The sequence below is a fragment of the Salminus brasiliensis genome, chromosome 4 (assembly GCF_030463535.1).
Source record: "Salminus brasiliensis chromosome 4, fSalBra1.hap2, whole genome shotgun sequence".
Taxonomy (NCBI): domain Eukaryota; kingdom Metazoa; phylum Chordata; class Actinopteri; order Characiformes; family Bryconidae; genus Salminus; species Salminus brasiliensis.
The window spans coordinates 33,037,924-33,057,360 of NC_132881.1; the positions used below are offsets into that span (position 1 = coordinate 33,037,924).

General features: G+C 42.5%; 1 protein-coding gene and 1 non-coding gene across 5 annotated transcripts in view; both read right to left on the reverse strand.

Moving 5' to 3' along the window:
• Positions 1 to 19,437, reverse strand: part of ldb1a (LIM domain binding 1a) — a 28,461-nt gene that overhangs the window by 4,273 nt on the left and 4,751 nt on the right. For all 4 annotated transcript variants that reach the window (XM_072678096.1, XM_072678095.1, XM_072678098.1 and 1 more), the window contains exons 4-10: positions 3,287 to 3,389; positions 3,059 to 3,103; positions 2,887 to 2,962; positions 2,645 to 2,750; positions 2,306 to 2,478; positions 1,213 to 1,335; positions 667 to 750 (exon numbers count right to left, since the gene is read on the reverse strand). In XM_072678096.1, the coding sequence (XP_072534197.1) occupies positions 667 to 750; positions 1,213 to 1,335; positions 2,306 to 2,478; positions 2,645 to 2,750; positions 2,887 to 2,962; positions 3,059 to 3,103; positions 3,287 to 3,389 (710 nt within the window). The remainder of the gene's footprint in view (positions 1 to 666; positions 751 to 1,212; positions 1,336 to 2,305; positions 2,479 to 2,644; positions 2,751 to 2,886; positions 2,963 to 3,058; positions 3,104 to 3,286; positions 3,390 to 19,437) is intronic.
• LOC140555031 (small nucleolar RNA SNORA13) lies at positions 1,438 to 1,539 on the reverse strand. The gene has a single exon (XR_011979652.1). It is a non-coding gene; the product is annotated as a small nucleolar RNA SNORA13 (small nucleolar RNA).

Sequence of the window (19,437 nt, forward strand, 5' to 3'; positions counted from 1 at the left end):
AGCAATAGTTTTTTTATAAAGTTTCATATAGCTTTTTATGTTCCACTGTAAAACAGTTCCATACTGCTCTTATTTACCTTCAGAAAATGCTTTCCAGTGCTGCCAGCTGGGCAATAATGTTAATGGTGCCTTAAGGACAAACTGCTTTCTGAACACTGTGGTTAAAACCACGCCTCTGAACTGGATTGGGGTTAAAATAGCCAATAACTGATCCATTAAAACATGCGGATAACTGATCCATTAAAACTGGATCGGAATGCCAAATAAAAAGACCATGGTAAATTACAACAGCTTATTAAAACACAACACACACGTACGTGTGTAAAGTTTGTAGTTACACTATACATGCATAAGGCAGACCTTGTGCATCGAGAGCAATGGTGCCATAAATGGATCATACAGTTTCCATTTATTATTAAAACCCAAACTGGTTTTAGCAAAACGTACATTTTAGACCAGGTTCACAGTGTTTTCTGCAAAGGGCCAGTGTGGCGTTTTTATTTTCAACCAAGCAGAAGCGCACACATAACTAATCCACTGTTAAAGGAGTAAGCGAGACAAACATAGTTCAATTTGCTTCTGCTTGATTGGAATGAAAACCTGAGGCAATCCCAGCCCTTCGTTACAAAGTTGAACACTTCAAGACTCATGCAGTGGTAAACTTACTCGGAGGTAGTTTAATGTTGAATTGGATAACCCACATCTCGTGATGTTTTTTGAAAGCTGGTCAAGCATCTGAGGGTCCTGGGCCTGTTAAGATGCACAGTTTATTTAAACAACATTTATTCGACATAGCATATGCTAGGGAATATATCAAGTCAAGTCAAGTCAAGTGGGTTTATTGTCATTTCAACTACATACAGAGTACACAGTGAAACGAAACAACGTTCCTCCAGGACCATGGTGCAACATAGACAGTGCATACAAGACACTCTCTATCTCTACTGATACCATCAAAAACAAGCACCAGCCTGTACAAGATAAGCAACTCGTAAAAAAAAAATGCAAATCAGTAGGAAAGCCAACAAGCAATACATTGAATTGAATTTTTTATTTCTTTTTTATATGTATGCAAACCTACGTTAAGCACAAGAATACAAGAGACAATATTTAAGCAAAGGGTTAACAGAACGACCAAAAGAATCCAGATCATTTTAATTTGCCTAGGTAATGAAAGGTTTAAAATAAATACATAAAAACACAAACACTCACATGCATGGCCAGTATGCTGCGTGGCACGACTTCACGGTGTTGTCTGATACTGAAGTGCCACGTCTTTATGCGCATCATATCGTCAAACATGAACTCCAGATACAACCTTCCTTCTACACAAACCTGCAGAGATTAAAGCATGTAGGAGAAATTCAAATAAACAAATAAAAACTCAACACTTTTAAAGCTGAAGGGCTGTGTATGTATTGTCAAAATCATAAATGGCATTGTTATTATGCCATCAGAAGATTACAACAATGGTTAATGTATGCCTCGACTGACACCCCGTTCATTTTTAAGAAGAAATGAATGGGCAACACAAAGGCAAATTAGTAGTCAATTCATCAACTGAGGGCTTAGCATTAAAGTCGCCTATTAAAGTCATTTTTAAAAGCAAACACCTCCGTAGCATGTCTGGAGCAAAGGATTACCTTCATACTGAATTTTAAATCACTTTCAGATAAATGCAACCTTGAGGTTTATGCAAAATGGTTTTGGTTAGCTGCCAAAACTGTTGCCTTTTAAGCAGATATTGAAATGATGGCCAGTATTGGTACAGAAGCAGGATTAAACATTAGAAGAAAAAAAGGGGGCAGTGCAGTCCCATTCTGTAACAAAAATCAGCCTAAAATAACAACTCAACATAAACAGCTTCTTCACTACAGCTTTATGAAGACTTTGCTCAAATCGTGTCCCATTAATTAGCAGATATGAACTCCTAAGCAGCTGGCTAGCACTGAACATTAAACTTATCTGATGACCACAAAGTCATAAGGCTATAAAAAGATATCAGAAAATTTAAGTGTTTTCAGGCAGATGGTTCCTCTGTTTGTAATGGAGGCCTGTGATGGAAAAAATGCTAATAGGATCTCTAGAAGTGCTATAAAGGAACCATGCCTTTGATCACACTTTGGTCTTGTGTTCCAGGCAGTGGCATTTGTCACTGGTAGAGGGAGGAACAGATTTAACTAAGTACCAGCAACAAATTCTGGAGACAAGCATCACACTAGCAAGGTAACGATCCTGAATCACAAAACCAATGGGTGTGTTACTAATTTTTTTATGATTTTAAAACAGCAAAGACAGAAGGTACCTGTGTGAACATGGGTTTGCCATTCTGCGTGACCATAGTGCACTGATCACAGTCGAGAGACACAAAGTTGCTGTGGAAGGACTCCTTGGGATGCTTCAGTACATAGAAAAGTTCAGTGGCTCCTCCCTCAAAGATGCTCCTAAAGTAGCGAGGAATCAACGTCCGCCCAATTGCTATGAGAACAAAAACTTTTATTAAAAAAGGTCTAGACTAGAATATATTATTCAAAATATGATCAAGCATAATCAGTATTTCTACTAGATAAATAAACAGGTTACAATTTTAATGATTACAAACGATGGCAAAATGGAGGTAACAGTAAGTAAGAAAGCATCTTACTGTATCTTTTAGGTCCATCTTCCAAACAAAATGTGATCGTCAACATTGCATCGTCTTCAAAAAACTCTGTAGTGAACGCATCCCACCACAGATTGTCACAGTCCTGCTGGAGGATCACCACAAAAAACACAATACTCACTCAAAATGTACGTGTATGTAAAAGAAAAAATAATAATCAAAAGAAAATATTTACTCTAGACATCAACCTTTTGTCAGTATTGTCAGAAAGAATGGTCTCTTACCTCTGTCCAGTTCTGTAGTCGTTTATTGAGTTCGAATATCCTGTAGTCTGTTTGATTTCCATACGGTGTGTGCCTCCTGTGATAGGACAACCTGATTAGTGGAGCTGCATCAATATTAATAAGGATAAAATTATACACTGTTCAACACTGCCTAACTGCATATCACACTCACCCTATCCCAGGTTCTATGTACGAGGGGGGGTACATTGGTGTCGGTCTGTAATTAAAGCAATATAATATAATATAATATAATATAAATTATTATTTTGCAATATAATGCAAAATAATAAGTGATTAGGTGAGTGCCTTCAAATAATGTTTCATTCATATGTCTTAGACAAGAAAAAAAAATGGCATCTCTTCTAGTCTTATAAGACTAGACTTATACAACCACACTTACCCCACATCTCTGTCCAGCATCGTGCCAGGATGAAAAGGGGGAAAGGCACTACCGTTGGGAGGCTCCTTTGGGGAGTACAGCTTGAACGACTTGGACGAACAGCCTGAGGTACAAAAGAGGAAATTCAGGTTTGAATCAAACATGATATGAAGCAGTACATGTACAGCCTATGTTTGCTTCCTCTGGTGATTGCTTAACAGTCAAACTGTCGTTTTCACTTCATTTCTGTCACATTTTAAAATTCACATGTATTGATTAATTCATTTTGAAGGGTGTTTGCTTCTGCTTTCTTTGCTGAAGATAAATGCAGGATTTCTCTCAATTACGTGATGGTAGTTTTTTTTTCTGCATGACCTACATTAACTAAAACACTTTAGTCTACTTAGTAAGCAGCTGTACCCGGCCACATTTTTTTTTTTTTTTTTTTTTTTAAATAAACACTGCAGTTGATTTCTGAAGACGCCATGTACGGGTGTAGGAACACTGAATTCATGTGTAAGGCTTGCAAATGAAACGCCCCCTTTTCTGTATTCCGACAACATCATGTGACCAGCGGGTCCATCTTCTGCTTCCTTTAGCCCATCCCCCACTTATGCCACTACCATGAGCTCCTACTTGTGGTTTGTAACCCAGTGTTAATACAAGCCATCCATACAGTGTCATGACCGCATACTTAAACTGGAAACGGGCCAGTGCGTTGCATCAGCAGCTCAGAGACACACAAACCTTTTATTTGAATCTGTAAAAGGCCATTACGCTGTCTTTACAAGTAGTATGCAGATGGGCTAGCACACCCAACTTATTCTCAGTGGTAAATGAATGGACAGTCAATGCAGCAGCTTGTTTTGCACCTTCCATCCAATTAAGCTAGTCTCAGGTAATGGTGTGTAAGGGGGCAGATGTACCCTTTACCCATCCCCCACAGCTCTTGCTAAACACATGCAAACATCAATCACATAATGCCTCTCATTTCCCTACACCCAGAGGCTCCAGCCGCTGTTAATAACCTGCACCACCCACTGGCTGGTAAAAGACCTTTAGGAACTACAGTCATTCAGAATAAAGCCATTCCTAAACAATTGCTAGCCTTGTTGTCCCGCTGGCAGGCACACTAGAAACCCCCAAAAACACTGAGGGTGTCACAGCAACCACAAGGAAAGGTTTTAGCCAACACACAATAAAGACCTATAAAAACGTAAATGGTCGCAGGCAACACTTGTTTCCTTTACTTCCTCAGGAACTGTTTGATTGAGCATGTAAACTTCAGTTTACCCCCCCCCCCCCCCCCCCCAGACCCCTTTCACCCTGAAGTTATAAGGAACGGTTGCACATCAAGAGCCTTTTGCGTAAAACGATGAAATCAGAAGAAAGATCATTCCTAAAAGGGACTGGGACAGGGATTGGATATCAGTCATGGAAAAATGAACAGCCACTGTTTTTGGTACATAAACCAACACAAAGGCTATAATGTGTACTTCAATGGAAATATAAAAGCAGAAACACCTTACTTCATTGAAGTTAGGCAGTTTCCCTTCTTCTGCAGCCACAAAATGCATTAAAACTGAGAACTGCATCTTCAGACACTCTTTCTAAATTATACACCTTGCAAAGGGAACTAGGAACCAGGGCAGGAGACAGCCCTGAACACTGCTGTACACTGCAACACCATTCAAGGTATGGCTTCCTTATTCCTCATGCAGTGAACAGCACAGGTCTGTCCTACTCAGAGCAGCAAAACGGTTGAGACGTGCAAAATATAGATTTAGCTGCCTTATAGTGATAACTAAATAAAAAAGCTCGATAAAGTGTCTCTCGGCTCCATTGCAGCCGCTGTTGTTGTTGTTGTTGTTCTCGGCGTAAAAGCGCACATTACAATCCCAGTAGAAAAAAGCGCTGATCAAGCTCTTCTCTGAATCTTTAGCTACACGAGTCACTCCTCTTCTCTCACTTCAGCAAGTAACTATGCATCTCTTTATCCGTCTTAGCAGAAATATCATTAAATATTACCATGCTGAGGTAAAAGAAAACGTGTTGAAAGCAGGCCAGGATAAAATCAGCTTCTGAACCTCGACAGGCTAACTTAGCTTAGCACGCCTGCTCTGCCAGACGGCCTAGTTCAGGCCTACCTCCGGTTCGCATGCTTTAACAACAAGACACATCCCGCTATGGTGGCTCTCACTGCTCGTCTTAACTCACACTTAGACCGAAACGTGTGTTTCGGTCTGAGGCACGGTCCTCTTAAACACCGCAAACACAGACCACTAGCTCAAAGTAGTTAGCTAGTGCTAACTAGCCAAGCTACAGCGCTACCGTTAACGTTACCTGTCCAGGAAGAAGTCTCTGTGCTCCTGCGGCTCTCCAAGCCCGATCACAACCTATGGGGCGCGGAGAACTGAACCATAGCTGCAATCACCATCTTAAATAGGCCATGGCGCAGGGAATTACTGTATCCAGCCCTGTACCGATTTGCAGGAGCAAATAAATCTGAGAGTCTTCTTTACAGAGCAGAAGCAGAAAAAGCAAGGAGCCGGTGCAAGCAAGACCCTTTGTTCCTTTGCACAGGACACGAACAATAGCATGTAAGCGCTCTCTGCGCTCTTCACCCCAACACCCCCTTGCTCGTCTTGTGCATCAAGCCCCTTTGCATTCCCTCCAAGCTAAATCCACCCCTCCCCCCGGTAAGCGTTCAACAGCCCCGCACACACGGCCCTCCCTCCGCTACGTTTTCTATGTGCGGCCTGGATTAGCTGCTTTGTAGGTCTACCATAAAGCCCCAAAGCAAGAAAGAGGGAGATAACAAGCGACCTTACATCCTGCGTTAAATGTGACTCCAGAACCTGGCGTTTATTTGACAAAACTTAGAAATCTATGGCGGATGTATTTCTCTGCATTATCGCCTCAGCTGCATGTACCAGCTTCTCTATCCACAGTTAAATGTGACTGTACGATGTAACCAGTGATGCAGCCATCTATTAAAACTCAGATATTACCACTGTATGAACGATCACAAACCCATAAGCCAGGTCACACACACACTCTCTCTCTCTCTCTCTCTCCCTCTCGCTCACTCACTCACACACAATAACAACAATCAAGCCATCCACGTCTTGATAAGTATATTGATCCATTCAATCTGATTATGGTTAGACATGTCTTCTGTGGCTTAAGCTCGTTTGAGAGAGGCTGCTATTACAGGAACACATAAAACTCCTCCATCAGCATCAGTTAGCATGTTATTGAAACAGCAACCCACAATCTCTAACGCCTCCTGACTGCTTTGGCCCTAATCGAACATTTGCAGCCACAGGACAGCTGCTCAGCGGATAATTCCTGACTGGCTGAAGATCACATGGGATCCTGTGTGATGCGGGCTATGTCCTCTTTAATATGCCCTCAGTCTCCACTCACAGGGAGGGCTGCTCACCAGAGCTGCAGCGCCATCTACTGGTAAAGACGGTACAGAGGCCATGAACAGTTGCTTTGTAAGGCACATCCAGATGTAAAGTGATCATTTAGCGAAAAATGTACATGTAACCTCATTTGAACCAAAGTGGAGTTAATCAGCCAAGACACGTGGTTCTGTAGTATAGCACTCGAGCTAACTGGCTAGTTTAGGAAGTAATGAAAGCTTATTTGCATTGTGCAATAAGTACACATACATTATTATGCACACGCTCAATTACACACTTACACTGCACTTAATAATGACTTGCTTGTGAAGTTAATTAAAACTCATTCTGAAGGGGTGTGGCGCAGCTGATGGCTCTCCAGAAGTTTCAAATTTGTACACACTTTTATTGATTTTTACAGTTTTACAGTCAAACCATGTCTGAAACCACAGAAACATCTTTTTAAATGGTCTTGCAACCATTTAAAGCAACTGTATGATGATTTACATTGAAGTTTGCAGGTGGGATATAAGCATGTATTTTTGTTTTTAGCTCCACATCAAAGCTAAAGAAGCAGACTGCAGGAGGAAACCTGTTCGCCATGTTTATTTTTTACCACCCCATTGAAACACTTTAATTGTATGTATTTATTCTACAGTTTTATTTGCTGGATACAGTACACCTCCAGGGTTCATTTTCTACTGTTTACAAGCAGTGATGGTGTTCTCAACGAGGAAAACACATCCAAATGTATTTCTCTCTAGGTTATTGACTACTGGCTCTTGCATAAAGAACTCTGTCTGTTTGCATCTAATGGGGGATGTAACGTCCCTCCCACTTCATTTCGTTCTATTAGAAATAAAGCCATGAAATCATAGCCTCTAGACATAGTCTCGCTTCAAAAGGACAAACCTGAATACACCCTATTTAAAAGCCATTTTCCTTATCCATCTGTGAGGAGAAATGTCACTGCAGCTTGTAGACAAACAGCAGTGATGGCTCCAACAGCGCACGGTTTCCTGATGAACTAAGAATGTCCTTCATCTGCTGCAATTCCGCTTTCGGTTTGAATCTTCTGCTTTGGATAAGAGATGTCGCCGTGGGGGAAAACTGTACACCAACCCGGCCGTGGCTGACAAAATCTTCCTCCCCCTGATGAGGCTTTCCTCTCTGAGCTCCAGGGGCTCTTTGATATGGTGTGTCTCAGCGGCCCCCAAAAGCAGAAGCCGCTCCTCTCCTCTCCTCACCCTGGCCGCTCACAGCTACACGCCTGGCAGAGCGCGATAATGCTCTGGTGACAGGCGCAGGATGTGAGGGCCATACTAACTACAGCAGAGGAGTGACTGCAGTACAAATTCACTGCCTACATGCCGAGCTCTCATCCAAAATAGTCCAATCTGTGCTACAAGGCCTTCACACACTGCCATAAACAGTGTAAAACCTGCACAGTGGTACCAAGGTACATGCAGGTCTCAGCATTAGCTTTGGTAGTGCAAACTGCAAACGGCCCAGCGTGTAATAGGAATAGAGCTTAAACAGCTTCTGATAAACTCAGTAACAGTGCACTTTAGATCAGGCACATGGGCAACAATCAAAAAAACAATAAGATAGTATTACTATTATTACTATTATTGTTATTATTTGTGTTCTGAGATTACTGTCTAAATACAGCAACATGTTTTTTAAATGAATGCAAGTTAATTTTGCTCTAATATCTTTAAAGTCATATGAAAACATATGTTTTTCATTTCTCAGATAATTTCAAAACACCTGCTGCCCTTTACATGTCTATGTGATGAAGTCAGATCCGTGGTACGCAGTGGTCAGTACCTACTAAAAGTGGTCAGACAGGGTCATGGGCACTCAATGGAGGCCCCACCTCTCAACTTACAGAACTTACAGAAAGTGTCTGCTACCAGCATCTTGGTGCCAGATAAACAAACAGCCTTGACCCCGTTTACACCTGGTCACTTCATGCGTCTTGGGTATCAGGATAATGTTCATCTGGATAATGCCAAGCCACATGTTACCCAAGGGGGTGGGGCTCCACAACATCAGGCAGGTAGTTTTATTGTTATGATTGAATGATGAATGATGATGAAGTGTACTTAGAAATGTTCTTATTTGTAAATGTAGTGTATTTAAAGTAAACATGTACTAAAGGAAATATGTAATGATGCTCATTGATGCGCAGTGCTCATACTGAAGTGCTGTTTAACAACAAATAGGATCATTGCAAAAATGAAGAAGAGCATGGAACCAGAACCACAGATGTCCTGATCGTATGCAGTCATGCTTAAGAGCATCAAGTAAAATCAGATCAGAAGATACATTGGAAAGGTTTCCTCATGATCTATTTAATTGTGGAGTCAATTAGTGCCCTCTTGTGTTCATGGAAGAAACAATCCTCCACCCGTTTCCACATTAAGCAAATTGTCCTACTTTTAGTGTTTAGAAGGTAAACTTACAGGACTTACATGATCTGCTACAATATTAAGACAATAATGTCTCAGTGCCAGATATCACAAAACAACTTGACCCGGTTTACACCACGCCATTTCATCCATCTCAGGTATCAGGATTATAGCTGGATAAGGCCAAGCCACAAAAATGCACTGAAGACTAGAAATGGGTGTTTCACGTCACTCAAAATAACTTGTTTAGCCACTTTTGGTTCCATATAGAACCACGTTTGTAATAGAGACGTGCGAATGTGAAGAATTTAATTGATTAAACACAATTACGTCAAGAGAAGTTTTTTTTAGACCTTTGAGAGGTTCTTTACACTAAGCCTGGCTGGTATAACTGAATTGCCGTATACCACAGTATTTAAAATGTTGACTGTCTCTCAAAATGTTAAAATAGGCTGATGTGTCTGATGTGTCTATTTAGTACCTGCTCATTCCCACATGAACATTTAAGAGATCCACAGAGTGGGGGAGCCGTAGTGAGAGTTTAGTGACACTGAGTTCGACTGAAAGACAAGCAAACCTGGATGAACCAGTCTACTAAATGTGCCTGAAAACAGTCGAAAACACTTTACTTCTGTGTTGAAGGTCTGTGCTGTGGTGTTTAGCCTACTAGCTAACTTAATCTAAGCCTCAATAGGCTGCCAGTCCGAACACAGCAGAACCCTGTTACTGGGCCAACCCTGTCATTTGGCTTCACTCTCTCAATTTTTTATTTTTTTTATTTTATCGTCAACAGCAGTTAGTCAATAGCAGCTGCACTGGGACATCTGATATTCTGTGGATCTGTAGACGGGCTAGATCCAAAAAGCATCTGAAACCATGGGGGGAAAACCTTAAAATTCTGCTTTTTGTCCTTTCAACAGCAGCCGTTCAATCATTGGTCACCGCTCTCTCCAGTCATTCTCGTCTAAAAGTTTAAAAGTGGGCTTTCAGTCAGCCAGACTTGAATTTGTTCTGTGGTGAGTAGACTGTTATCCTACTAACTAAGATTACGCTAACCAGCTTCTCTCTCCAGATCCAGAGCAGTTTAACATTTGTAATTGTCAGACTGACAGTTTAACATTTATTGAAGTATTTAAAACTGTAATAGCTCTGTAAGTTAACAGAGCAAATCCCGACGCCAGAAAACACATCTATAGTATCTCCCCTAAAGCAAGAGTTATCTGGGTCAAATGACCATGTGGTTTGGATCCTCCCAGACATTTACAGTCTCTTCTTTCTTTTAATTGGACACATCTTATGTGCCATTTACTTTGTGCTTCCTGTGGCTATACAGCGCTGAAGTAAGCTGAAAGCCTACTTTAGAGAAGTGCTGAGGCAAGCCATCATCTCATTTAGAGCCAGAAGCCTATCAACCCCCGACTGACCTAGCTTCAGACATGTCTCTCTCTATTAAATTAAACCATAATTCAGCACAGAGGATGAGATCTGCTATAGTTTAGCGCTGGCTTTTCAGAACATCACATCACCACGGTTATATCAACCCCTCTGTAGCTTTTGTCTGGTTTTTAGCATTTCAAACAGCAGCTGTCTTTTACTGTGTGTGAAGATTTAGTGACAAGCAGAAATCATCCACCGTGATTTTAAATAAAATCTACATTAAATCACAGACATGAAAGAAACAGGTTTTGTTAAGTCGGGTTCTACTCCACTGCTGACACGCCGTTTCTTGATTTTCCGCCTTCCAACGTTTGACTGCTCTGAATATTAACTCGTCTAACATTCGTGGAATTCATCGCCTCTGCTGCACCCAAAACTGACATCAGAACTTTACTGCCAGAGATGACCTAAACTGGTTGTAGCTGGTTCGTATTTTCTTCTGACCTGCTTTGTGGCTTTGTATCACTGCGGGCCCGTTTCGTACGCACTGTGCAAAAGCAACATGATCAAGCCCAATCACATCCTCCTAGCCACATTAAACAAACAAATGGAGTGTACAGAGTGTACCCTGCACAGTGGGGTGAGTTTACCCTGTTGAAAAACACTTCACAGCCTCTTCGATAGAGTGTCAAACAACAGAGGGCTGGTAGAGAATTACTTGATCTGAATGAGAACAGAAATCAATGCGGAGTGTAATATGCTAAGGAAAATAGAACATCTGTCACTGCTAATAATTCAGCTCTCTAATGGCTTCTCGCAAATACGTACAGAGTGTTCCCTAATGTTCATATCACAGTCATCAGCCTGGCTTGTTATTTGTTACCCGTAATGGCAAAGTGAAAGCTGACTGCGAAAATACATTTTCCCTTCCTACACTGCTGTGACCAGAGAGAGAAAGGAGAAAGAGAAAGAGAGAGAGAGAGAGAGATAGAGAGAGGGAGAAAGAGAGAGAGGGAGAGAGAGAGAGAGAAAGAGAGAGAGAGAGAGAGAGAGAGAGAAAGAGGGGGGAGTGAGATAGAGGGAGTGAGAGAGAGAAAGGAAGAGGGAGAGGAAGAGAGATAGACGGGTGTGACAGAGAGCTAGATAGAGGAAGATAGAGAGGAGTGAGACAAGTGAAAGAGAGGGAGTGAGAAAGACAGAAAGGAAGACAGAGAAGTGGAAAGACAGTGTGGGGTAAAACAGGTGAGACAGACAGGGAGACAGAGATGAGAAGTGAGTGAGAAAGAGAGAGAGAGAGAGAGAGAAACAGGGAGAATGATAGAGAGAGGAGAAGAAAGGTAGGGAAGATATAGAGACAGAAAAGAAGGGGGGAGAGAGAAGTGATACAGAAAAACATACAGGGAGAGAGAAAGAAAGAGAGATAGAGATAGAGACTTTATTTAAATCATTATAAACCCATTCCAGGAAGTGGCTTTCAAAAAAGGAAGAATGAGAGAGAAAGATATAAAAGGAGTAGGGCTGCCACGATTAGACGCTGTGGTCGATGACATTGCCTTTGAAAATGCGTCAACCTCAATATTTAAAGTGGACGCATCATATATATATATATTTTTTTGCTTTTATCTTTTTACATCTCTAAAACAAACCCTTTTCTTCATTAGCACTATGTAACTGCTCCATGAGTCGTTTCTGGCTCAGAGCTATAGTCATAAAAAAAAAAAGTCTGACCTGGTTGCGAAATAATTTTGAAAAAAGACCAAAGGCATCGAAAGAAAAAGGCATACCACAGCAGCACTGAAGAGAAAACACACAGGCGTCACCACATGGACTGACCACACCGTTTCAGTTTTCATCCACAATTACGACACTTTGGCCTCGCGTCCGGTAGTAGATATAGACCAGCGCTTATTAACCGTTGGTAGGGAAGCTTTGTAAATTCTTTGTTCTTGTAGCCACTTAATTTGCTCCTTATTAAAGCAATGTTTGTCGACCTAATATCCTAGAACTTCCAGTGAATACGTCCCTAAGAGAAAAATGTTAAAGCTGGAATCTGGGCGTTTTTGCGTTGATTTGCTGGGCCAGTTTGTGTGTTTGTGCGCTTTGAGCTTGACTGGATATAAACCATATCTAATGACTCTGTTCGGTCATTGTTCTAAGCACATTTCTTTTTGTAGGCAAAGACATAAATTCACTAGATCACACACATTTTGATAAGGGGGAATAAATTCCACACTGCAGTGCTGAATATTGTGCTGAAGCTCTTGTTTAAACCTGCAGTTTTGCACATTGTGTAAACCTTCATTTACAATTTTGTCAAAATAAAAGGAAATTTTATTTCGATAGATTAACTGATAGAAAAATGATTGAAAGTGGCAGCCCTAAAAGGGAGAGACACATACAGGAAGGGAACAGAATAAGAGTGAGAGAGAGAGAGAGAGAGAGAAATATAGTGAAGAAGAGAGAGAGAGAGAGAAATATAGTGAAGAAGAGAGAGAGAGAGGTGGGATAAGAGATAGGGAAAATGAGTGAGTGAGAGAAAGAGAGAAACAGTGAGTTAGAATGGAGAGGGAGAGGACCAGACAAAGGGACAGATATAGATAGAGAGGGTGAGACACAAGGAGAAAGAGAGACAGAGACAGGGAGTGTGAGAGACACAGAGAGAGAATTAGAGAGACAGAAAGACTAAGTGAGGGAGTGAGAGACAAAGACAGACAGTGAGCGAGTGTGAGTGTGAGTAAGAGTGAGAACAGCGAAAGTGATGCTGATGAGCAGCTTTTGCGGACTGGTCTGGACGGGTCCTGATTTGAAGTGCAGGTGTTGGATGAGGGGAAGCTGGAGAGGGCTGTTTCGACAAGCCTCGGTGTGTGTTCTTACAACAATAGCAGGGTCATGAGGGTTCACAGCGGCGGCGCAGCCACTGTATAGGATCCGCTGAGATCAAACCCGGTGCAAAGCAAACAGCTGCTCCGCTCCTGCTTCCTCTAACTCAGCATGCATTTCAAACACCATCCACTTCCACCCTCCATCTCCAGACTCCACACTCACTCAACCCTCCGAGTACTTTCCCTTTCACTCCAGCGGGTCTGTGCTCATGTTCTTTCCTTAGTCACAACAAACACTGTTCCATCTTGTCACCCATGAATAGGTATCCGCTGCTCAGTCCGAGGAGCCTAAAGAGCCTTCTTATTTGATTACAGGGACGCCACTGGCCATTTCGGTTACCCTAAGGTTCCTATTAAGAGAAACAGATTGAGTAATTAAATCAAAGCACCACGCGAAAACCAGTTATCTCCCAGTCTTTGTCTTAGGACAGTGCTACTGAAGCATCGTGCACACAGTAGCGGCGCGTGTCCGTGTCTGGCACATGCCAGCTCTCGCATAACATTCTCTCACCATCGCGCACACGTGACATCTTAATGAGCGCCTGCATCCTCGCCTCATTGCTGCCAGAGGCTGCTGACGAGTCAAGGGGAGCTGGTTTTCAGCACAGGAAGCCATTTTGTTTGAGCTTCACATAATGAGACAGATCTGTGAGGCTTGGAGATTTGGGTGGGTGGGGGGTTGCATTCCCACTCACAAACACACACAAACTCATGCGAGTGTGCATGCACAGTGCACAAGCAGTGTCAGTCCAACACGGAAAGAGTGAATCTGGGCAGTCTTCTCCTGGCTCTGTAGGCGCGCGCACACCCTGCGCTGGCTCTTGGCTCCTGGCTGCAGCCATTGTGAAACATGAAACAGCCCTGGCTTTGTGAGCTTGCCATTTTAGCTCTGCTTTTCCTCTAATCAAGGGAGCCCATGTGACTTTCTGCATGAAGTAGCAGAGCTCCCACTGATTCCGAGTGCTTGTGTGTGTGTGCGCGCGCAAGAGTGGAGCAGCAGTGAGCGCTTTGCATGAGCGTATGTGTGTGTGTCGCACCAAGCGGGGAGAGGGAGAGGCATTAGCACTGGCTTTCTATTTTTACCATGTTGTCTCCATAAAGGGTGATATTGCCCTAACATGAAAGCACAGTTTAAGCCCTGCTATCTCAATAAGCACACTGAATGTGGCACATCCGCCACTAATGCTATTCTGCGCTATGTTAAAAGGTATGCAGGAAGATGGGGAAAGCCCAGTTCAAGCCCACATGTCTAAACATGCACCAAATAAAAAGTTGATTTGAGGTTTCTAAAGTTGGGTTTCACCACTAATATTATGCAAATAGATACACTCAATGAGGTACACTTATTTTCAAATTCAAATTCAAATACTCCAGTTCTTTCATCCCTTCATTGTAGCCTATTAAAGCAACACTATGTAGCATTTTACCTTAAAAATAACAGCTTAAAAATCATTGTGAGGCTCCACTGTCCTGTAATAGAAAGAACTGCATCATTATTATTGATGCTCCGCATACTGCTCAGCATACTGCTAACTGCACTATGTAACTTTGGAGAAGTGAGCAGGAAAATAATAATAAAAATAATAAATGCAAGAACTGCGTAATACTGCATAACTAGAGTCATATTTGTTTAAAAACTGACAATATTATTCTACATATAGTTATTTGCCAGAAATAATGCTTAAAATTCTCACATAATGCTGCTTTTAATTTTGTTTAAGTTCTCAATGGTTTGCCCCTTCAATATCTTGGTGATCTCACTGAATCCTACAACCCGCCACAGACTCTCAACCTTTTAATCTTCCACTACAGGTTTTTGTTCAGTATTGTTGAAGGCTGTTTATTCAACCACCACTTCCCTGTCCACCAGACTCTACATAGCTTCAAACTACCTTTTCCCACTTTCTTTCTTTGTCTCCAATGTTCTGAACTGACCTGGCCCTGTCTGCTCAGTGCTGGCTGATGTATCTGTTTGTGGCTGTCTGTCTGTGGTGCCGCCTGTCCTCTGGACCAGTTTTTCCTGCCGTATGAATTCACTGATATTTGTCATAACCCTACAATCTCCTCTGTTTTTTCTGACCTTTTTGTTTCTTTGTCTTCCATATTTTTCTTGTGGGTAACTACACTTTTGTATGTCTTGTATTTTAGTTGTGCTCTCCAGTGTCAACCAAAGGACAATGGCTTGCCCTTTTGAGTCTTGGTTTCTCTCAAGGGTTCTTCCTCTTGCTCTGAGTAAGCTTTTCTTAGCCACTGGCTTGCTCAAAAGAGACTCAGACCCAGTTTGCAAAAGAGATGCTTCATCTATAGGTGTGCAGACTCGCCAAGCACTTACTAACTTATACAAGACTATACCAACACTGTGTATGACCTCAGAACTAAACTGAACTGTTTTTTTTTTACACCACTGACTTTTGTGCTGAAAATCCCAGGAGATCTCCCAAGAGTTTTAGAAATACTCAAGACTGTCTTGTATTACCAATCACTTCACGCTCAAAATCAGAGATCACGTTTGCCCCACTTTGAGAGTTGATGCAAACATTACCTGACGCCGCTAGCTCATATCTGCACAAGTTTAGGAATTTCACTGCTACCAAACTGGGAATTACATAATTGCATGAATGACAATGTGTATATATAATGTATATAATCTTTGCATTACCTTACGTTAAAAGATAATGATATTTTGCTTACTCCACCACAAAATAAAGCAAGAAATGCACCTTAAAGAACAGGAAAACAACGTCTACAGTAGGAGCGTATTATTACATTTCTCTGTAATGCAAAATTTATTACATTTATTGTTAAGAAAATTTAAAAATATTTATTGGGAACAATCAGGGGCACTTTAGGACTCCACATCAACTGGCTGCTGACTGTCTCTGAGCGCCATTCATCTTTATTACTGCATTATATTAAACCAGAACTGGACCACAAAAAGCCATAGTAGTTCACATGTGGTTTAGAATTTACTTTGAGAAGGAAGTCAGCATCTGACCAAGGCTATAAGGCAGTAAACCAATTATTGATTATGGACAAAATACAAACCTGGAGAGGCTGTGGGACTGGCCGGGATAGTTCAGTCAATCCTAACTGGGTGGACAGTTATAGTCTACAGTCTACAGTTTGCAGTCTACCTACCCCAGAAATGGTTTGTGAATGCAAGGTATTACCACCAGATTTGCACCTACATGGACATGAATCTCTGCTGTAGCCAGCCGATGTCCCATTTCCTCCCTTCGCACTTCTCGTCACTTGCAGGGGTAGGAAGGTCAATTAGATGCCTCTTGGCATTAATAGCTGTAACAACCATTTGCCTGGGCACTGCCTGGTGCCCTGAAGAGCACCTGAGAGCTGCCCTTGTCTGCAGCGCCTCCCAGTGCACCGGACGGCAGCCTACAGCAAGTGCTTAGCTCCCCAACATCACCAAGTGCCTCGAGGGACACCTCTGTGCTGGTGCTCAGCTTCCCAGCATCGCACAGTGCCCCAAAGGGCATGGTCAATTCAGCTCCCTAGTGTCCTGAAAAGCATGATCAAGCCAGTGCTCAGGCTGCCAGCACTGCCCAACGCCCTGGAGTGCACCTCTGAGCAGGTGCTAAGCTCCCAAGTGCCAACCAGTCCCCTTGAGGGTACTGTGGAGCTGGAGCTCTGCTACCCAGCACATAGTGCCCTGGAGGACACTGTAATGCTGCCGATTGACTCCATAAAAAAAAAGATACAGGGACTAAGGGGAGGGGCCTGTGGTGATGGAGAGGCAGAGCTGCCATCGCAGACCAAGGTCATGTACAATGACCTGGGGAAGGACCAGGTCAAAGGACCTTTTCATTATGTGAAAAGCAATAATAGGAAAGTCCCATGAGCAAGCTGACATTCTTAATACCTAAAATTTTACCACCAGCCTTCATTGGCAGATCGGTGGAAAACACTGATTGGATTCTAGGCTTATAATCTGAATTCCCATATTGGTGCATCGCAAATAAAAATCAAGGCATGAGAAAGGGACAAAAGTGCAGTTTGCGCCCGACATCCCAAACCTCGACAAATATGGCCAATTTCAGGCTTGCATGTGGGTCCCCATCACTGCACCACTTACACTGTAAAGATGAAGCAAGAAATAGTGCTTAGAAAAGCACCATGACTATAGGTATGCAGGAGGCCCAGGATACACATGCTCCCACGCAGCCTGCATAAGCACAGGAATGTAAACAAAACGACACTTCAAATAGTGCCATGTGTTGGGAGGAGGGGCATGGACTGGGAGTCGAGAAAGGGAAGGAGATAGCATCATATTTCCAGCCGAGGTGAATATTGCAATCAGGTTTTATGGAGCGCCGCTGCCTTTTATGGAGCAGTGCAGGGAGAGCCCACACAAAGGCAGCTCATTTCAACATGAAACAACTGTCTCTCCCACTCTCTTTCTTTTCCCCAGCTTCACTCTGTCTCGCCCCCTTTTTTCTCCCCTTCTCTTTCCCTCCCTCCCTCCCTCGCTCACCCAAAAAAGAGAACAATCGGACAGGACACACGGCTGTGGAAATTTCCATGACCACACTCATAAAAAATGTACCCTGGTGAACATAATCTTCTTGATTTTAAACAAATGTTATGTGCCAAAATGTTGGCTTGTTTATCCACCGAGCTGCCAGAAGGGCTTTCATTGCTGGGTCTTGTACCCAAGATAAGGATCTCACTCGGGAGCGACTGGAGAAACTGTTTGCATTGTGCTGATGGCACGAAGACGACCTGCACATCCGTCTAAACTTGCCTCGATGCCACACGTTTTAAAGCCTGTATTCTGAGATCTTTATCCTGGTGAAGGTACAGGAGATGCGTCATGAACCTCATGAATTCGTTCTGAGGTTCCATGTCGATGCTCGCACAGTTCACTGAGGCACAGAGTGACTCCAATACAACCGAGCCATATGGACTTGGTTAAGAACTCTTCTGAGGGCTTTAAGTAGTAACAGGTAGGAGTGACTGATGGAGTGACTCAGTGAGAAACAATGGTGCCCAATGGCAAGACAGACTTCTATCTATTTACCATCACCTCTAATTTACCACAGCACTGCCAAGACTAATACCATCACATTCCTAGAGCTTGAAGTCGGTTCATCAATACCAGCCTGACACATCTATTCACGACTATTTCCAGTGTGGACCTCTAAGCTGTCTGCTAACCCTCTCCAGGATGATCTAGGTGTCTTGCAATGATCTATTTGCTTCAGTTATGACTGAGCCTTTATCCACAGTTGATCCACTGCCACAGCTGTCACCATTAGGTTAAAGGATTGCACTAGGGAAGAAGGGCGTACCTCCTAAACTGTGTAGCACAACTCCTAACAGTTTAACGAAACAAGGTCCCTGCTGGGTCCTATCTCTCTTCTCAAGGCCTCCCCTTGGTGCAGAGATAACCTATAGCCTTATGAAATTTAATACTGCCATTAATCTGATAGGAGGTTCCAAATTGAATCTGCTGGCTAGGAGATTCCCCATGTGGTTGCTGGCTATTAAATCCGAAGGCCCTCAGATCTCTAGTCGGGTGCAATTTGTGCCATGTCTCCCAAGGCATATTTCCACTTGATTCACACACTCGGTCGTGACAAGCAGCTTTCTTAAGATGATCCTGCCACAATTCTCCCTTTAGCGCACTCTAATTGCCTAAGTGCCTAAAACTCCTCTGTGTGTTAAAGGACAAGTATGTACCCACCTTTCAAGTGCCAAGTATATAACACTAAAAAAGTGACTTTAGTATAACACTAAAAAAGTGACTTTATACATTATGCTTGCAATAAAATCACAAGACAATAACACTGAAAGGGCTCATAAGGTCTTTTTATGATGCTTTTTATGTACCAAAAAATCTTTTTTCATCCTCTCTGTATCCCTCATCATTAATCAGACTGTTTATGTTCCTGTAACTTAAAAACTAATAAGTGCAACTGATTGGCTGCCCTGTATTATACCTCATTAAGAAATCAGGCAGAATCAAGCAGCTTAGTTTCCATATGTGGGCCATACAGACTGGGAGTAAGTGGTAGGGTTTGAACCTTTAGCTTGTTTACGTTGATTACGACTCTTGTATGTCCAAAAAAAGG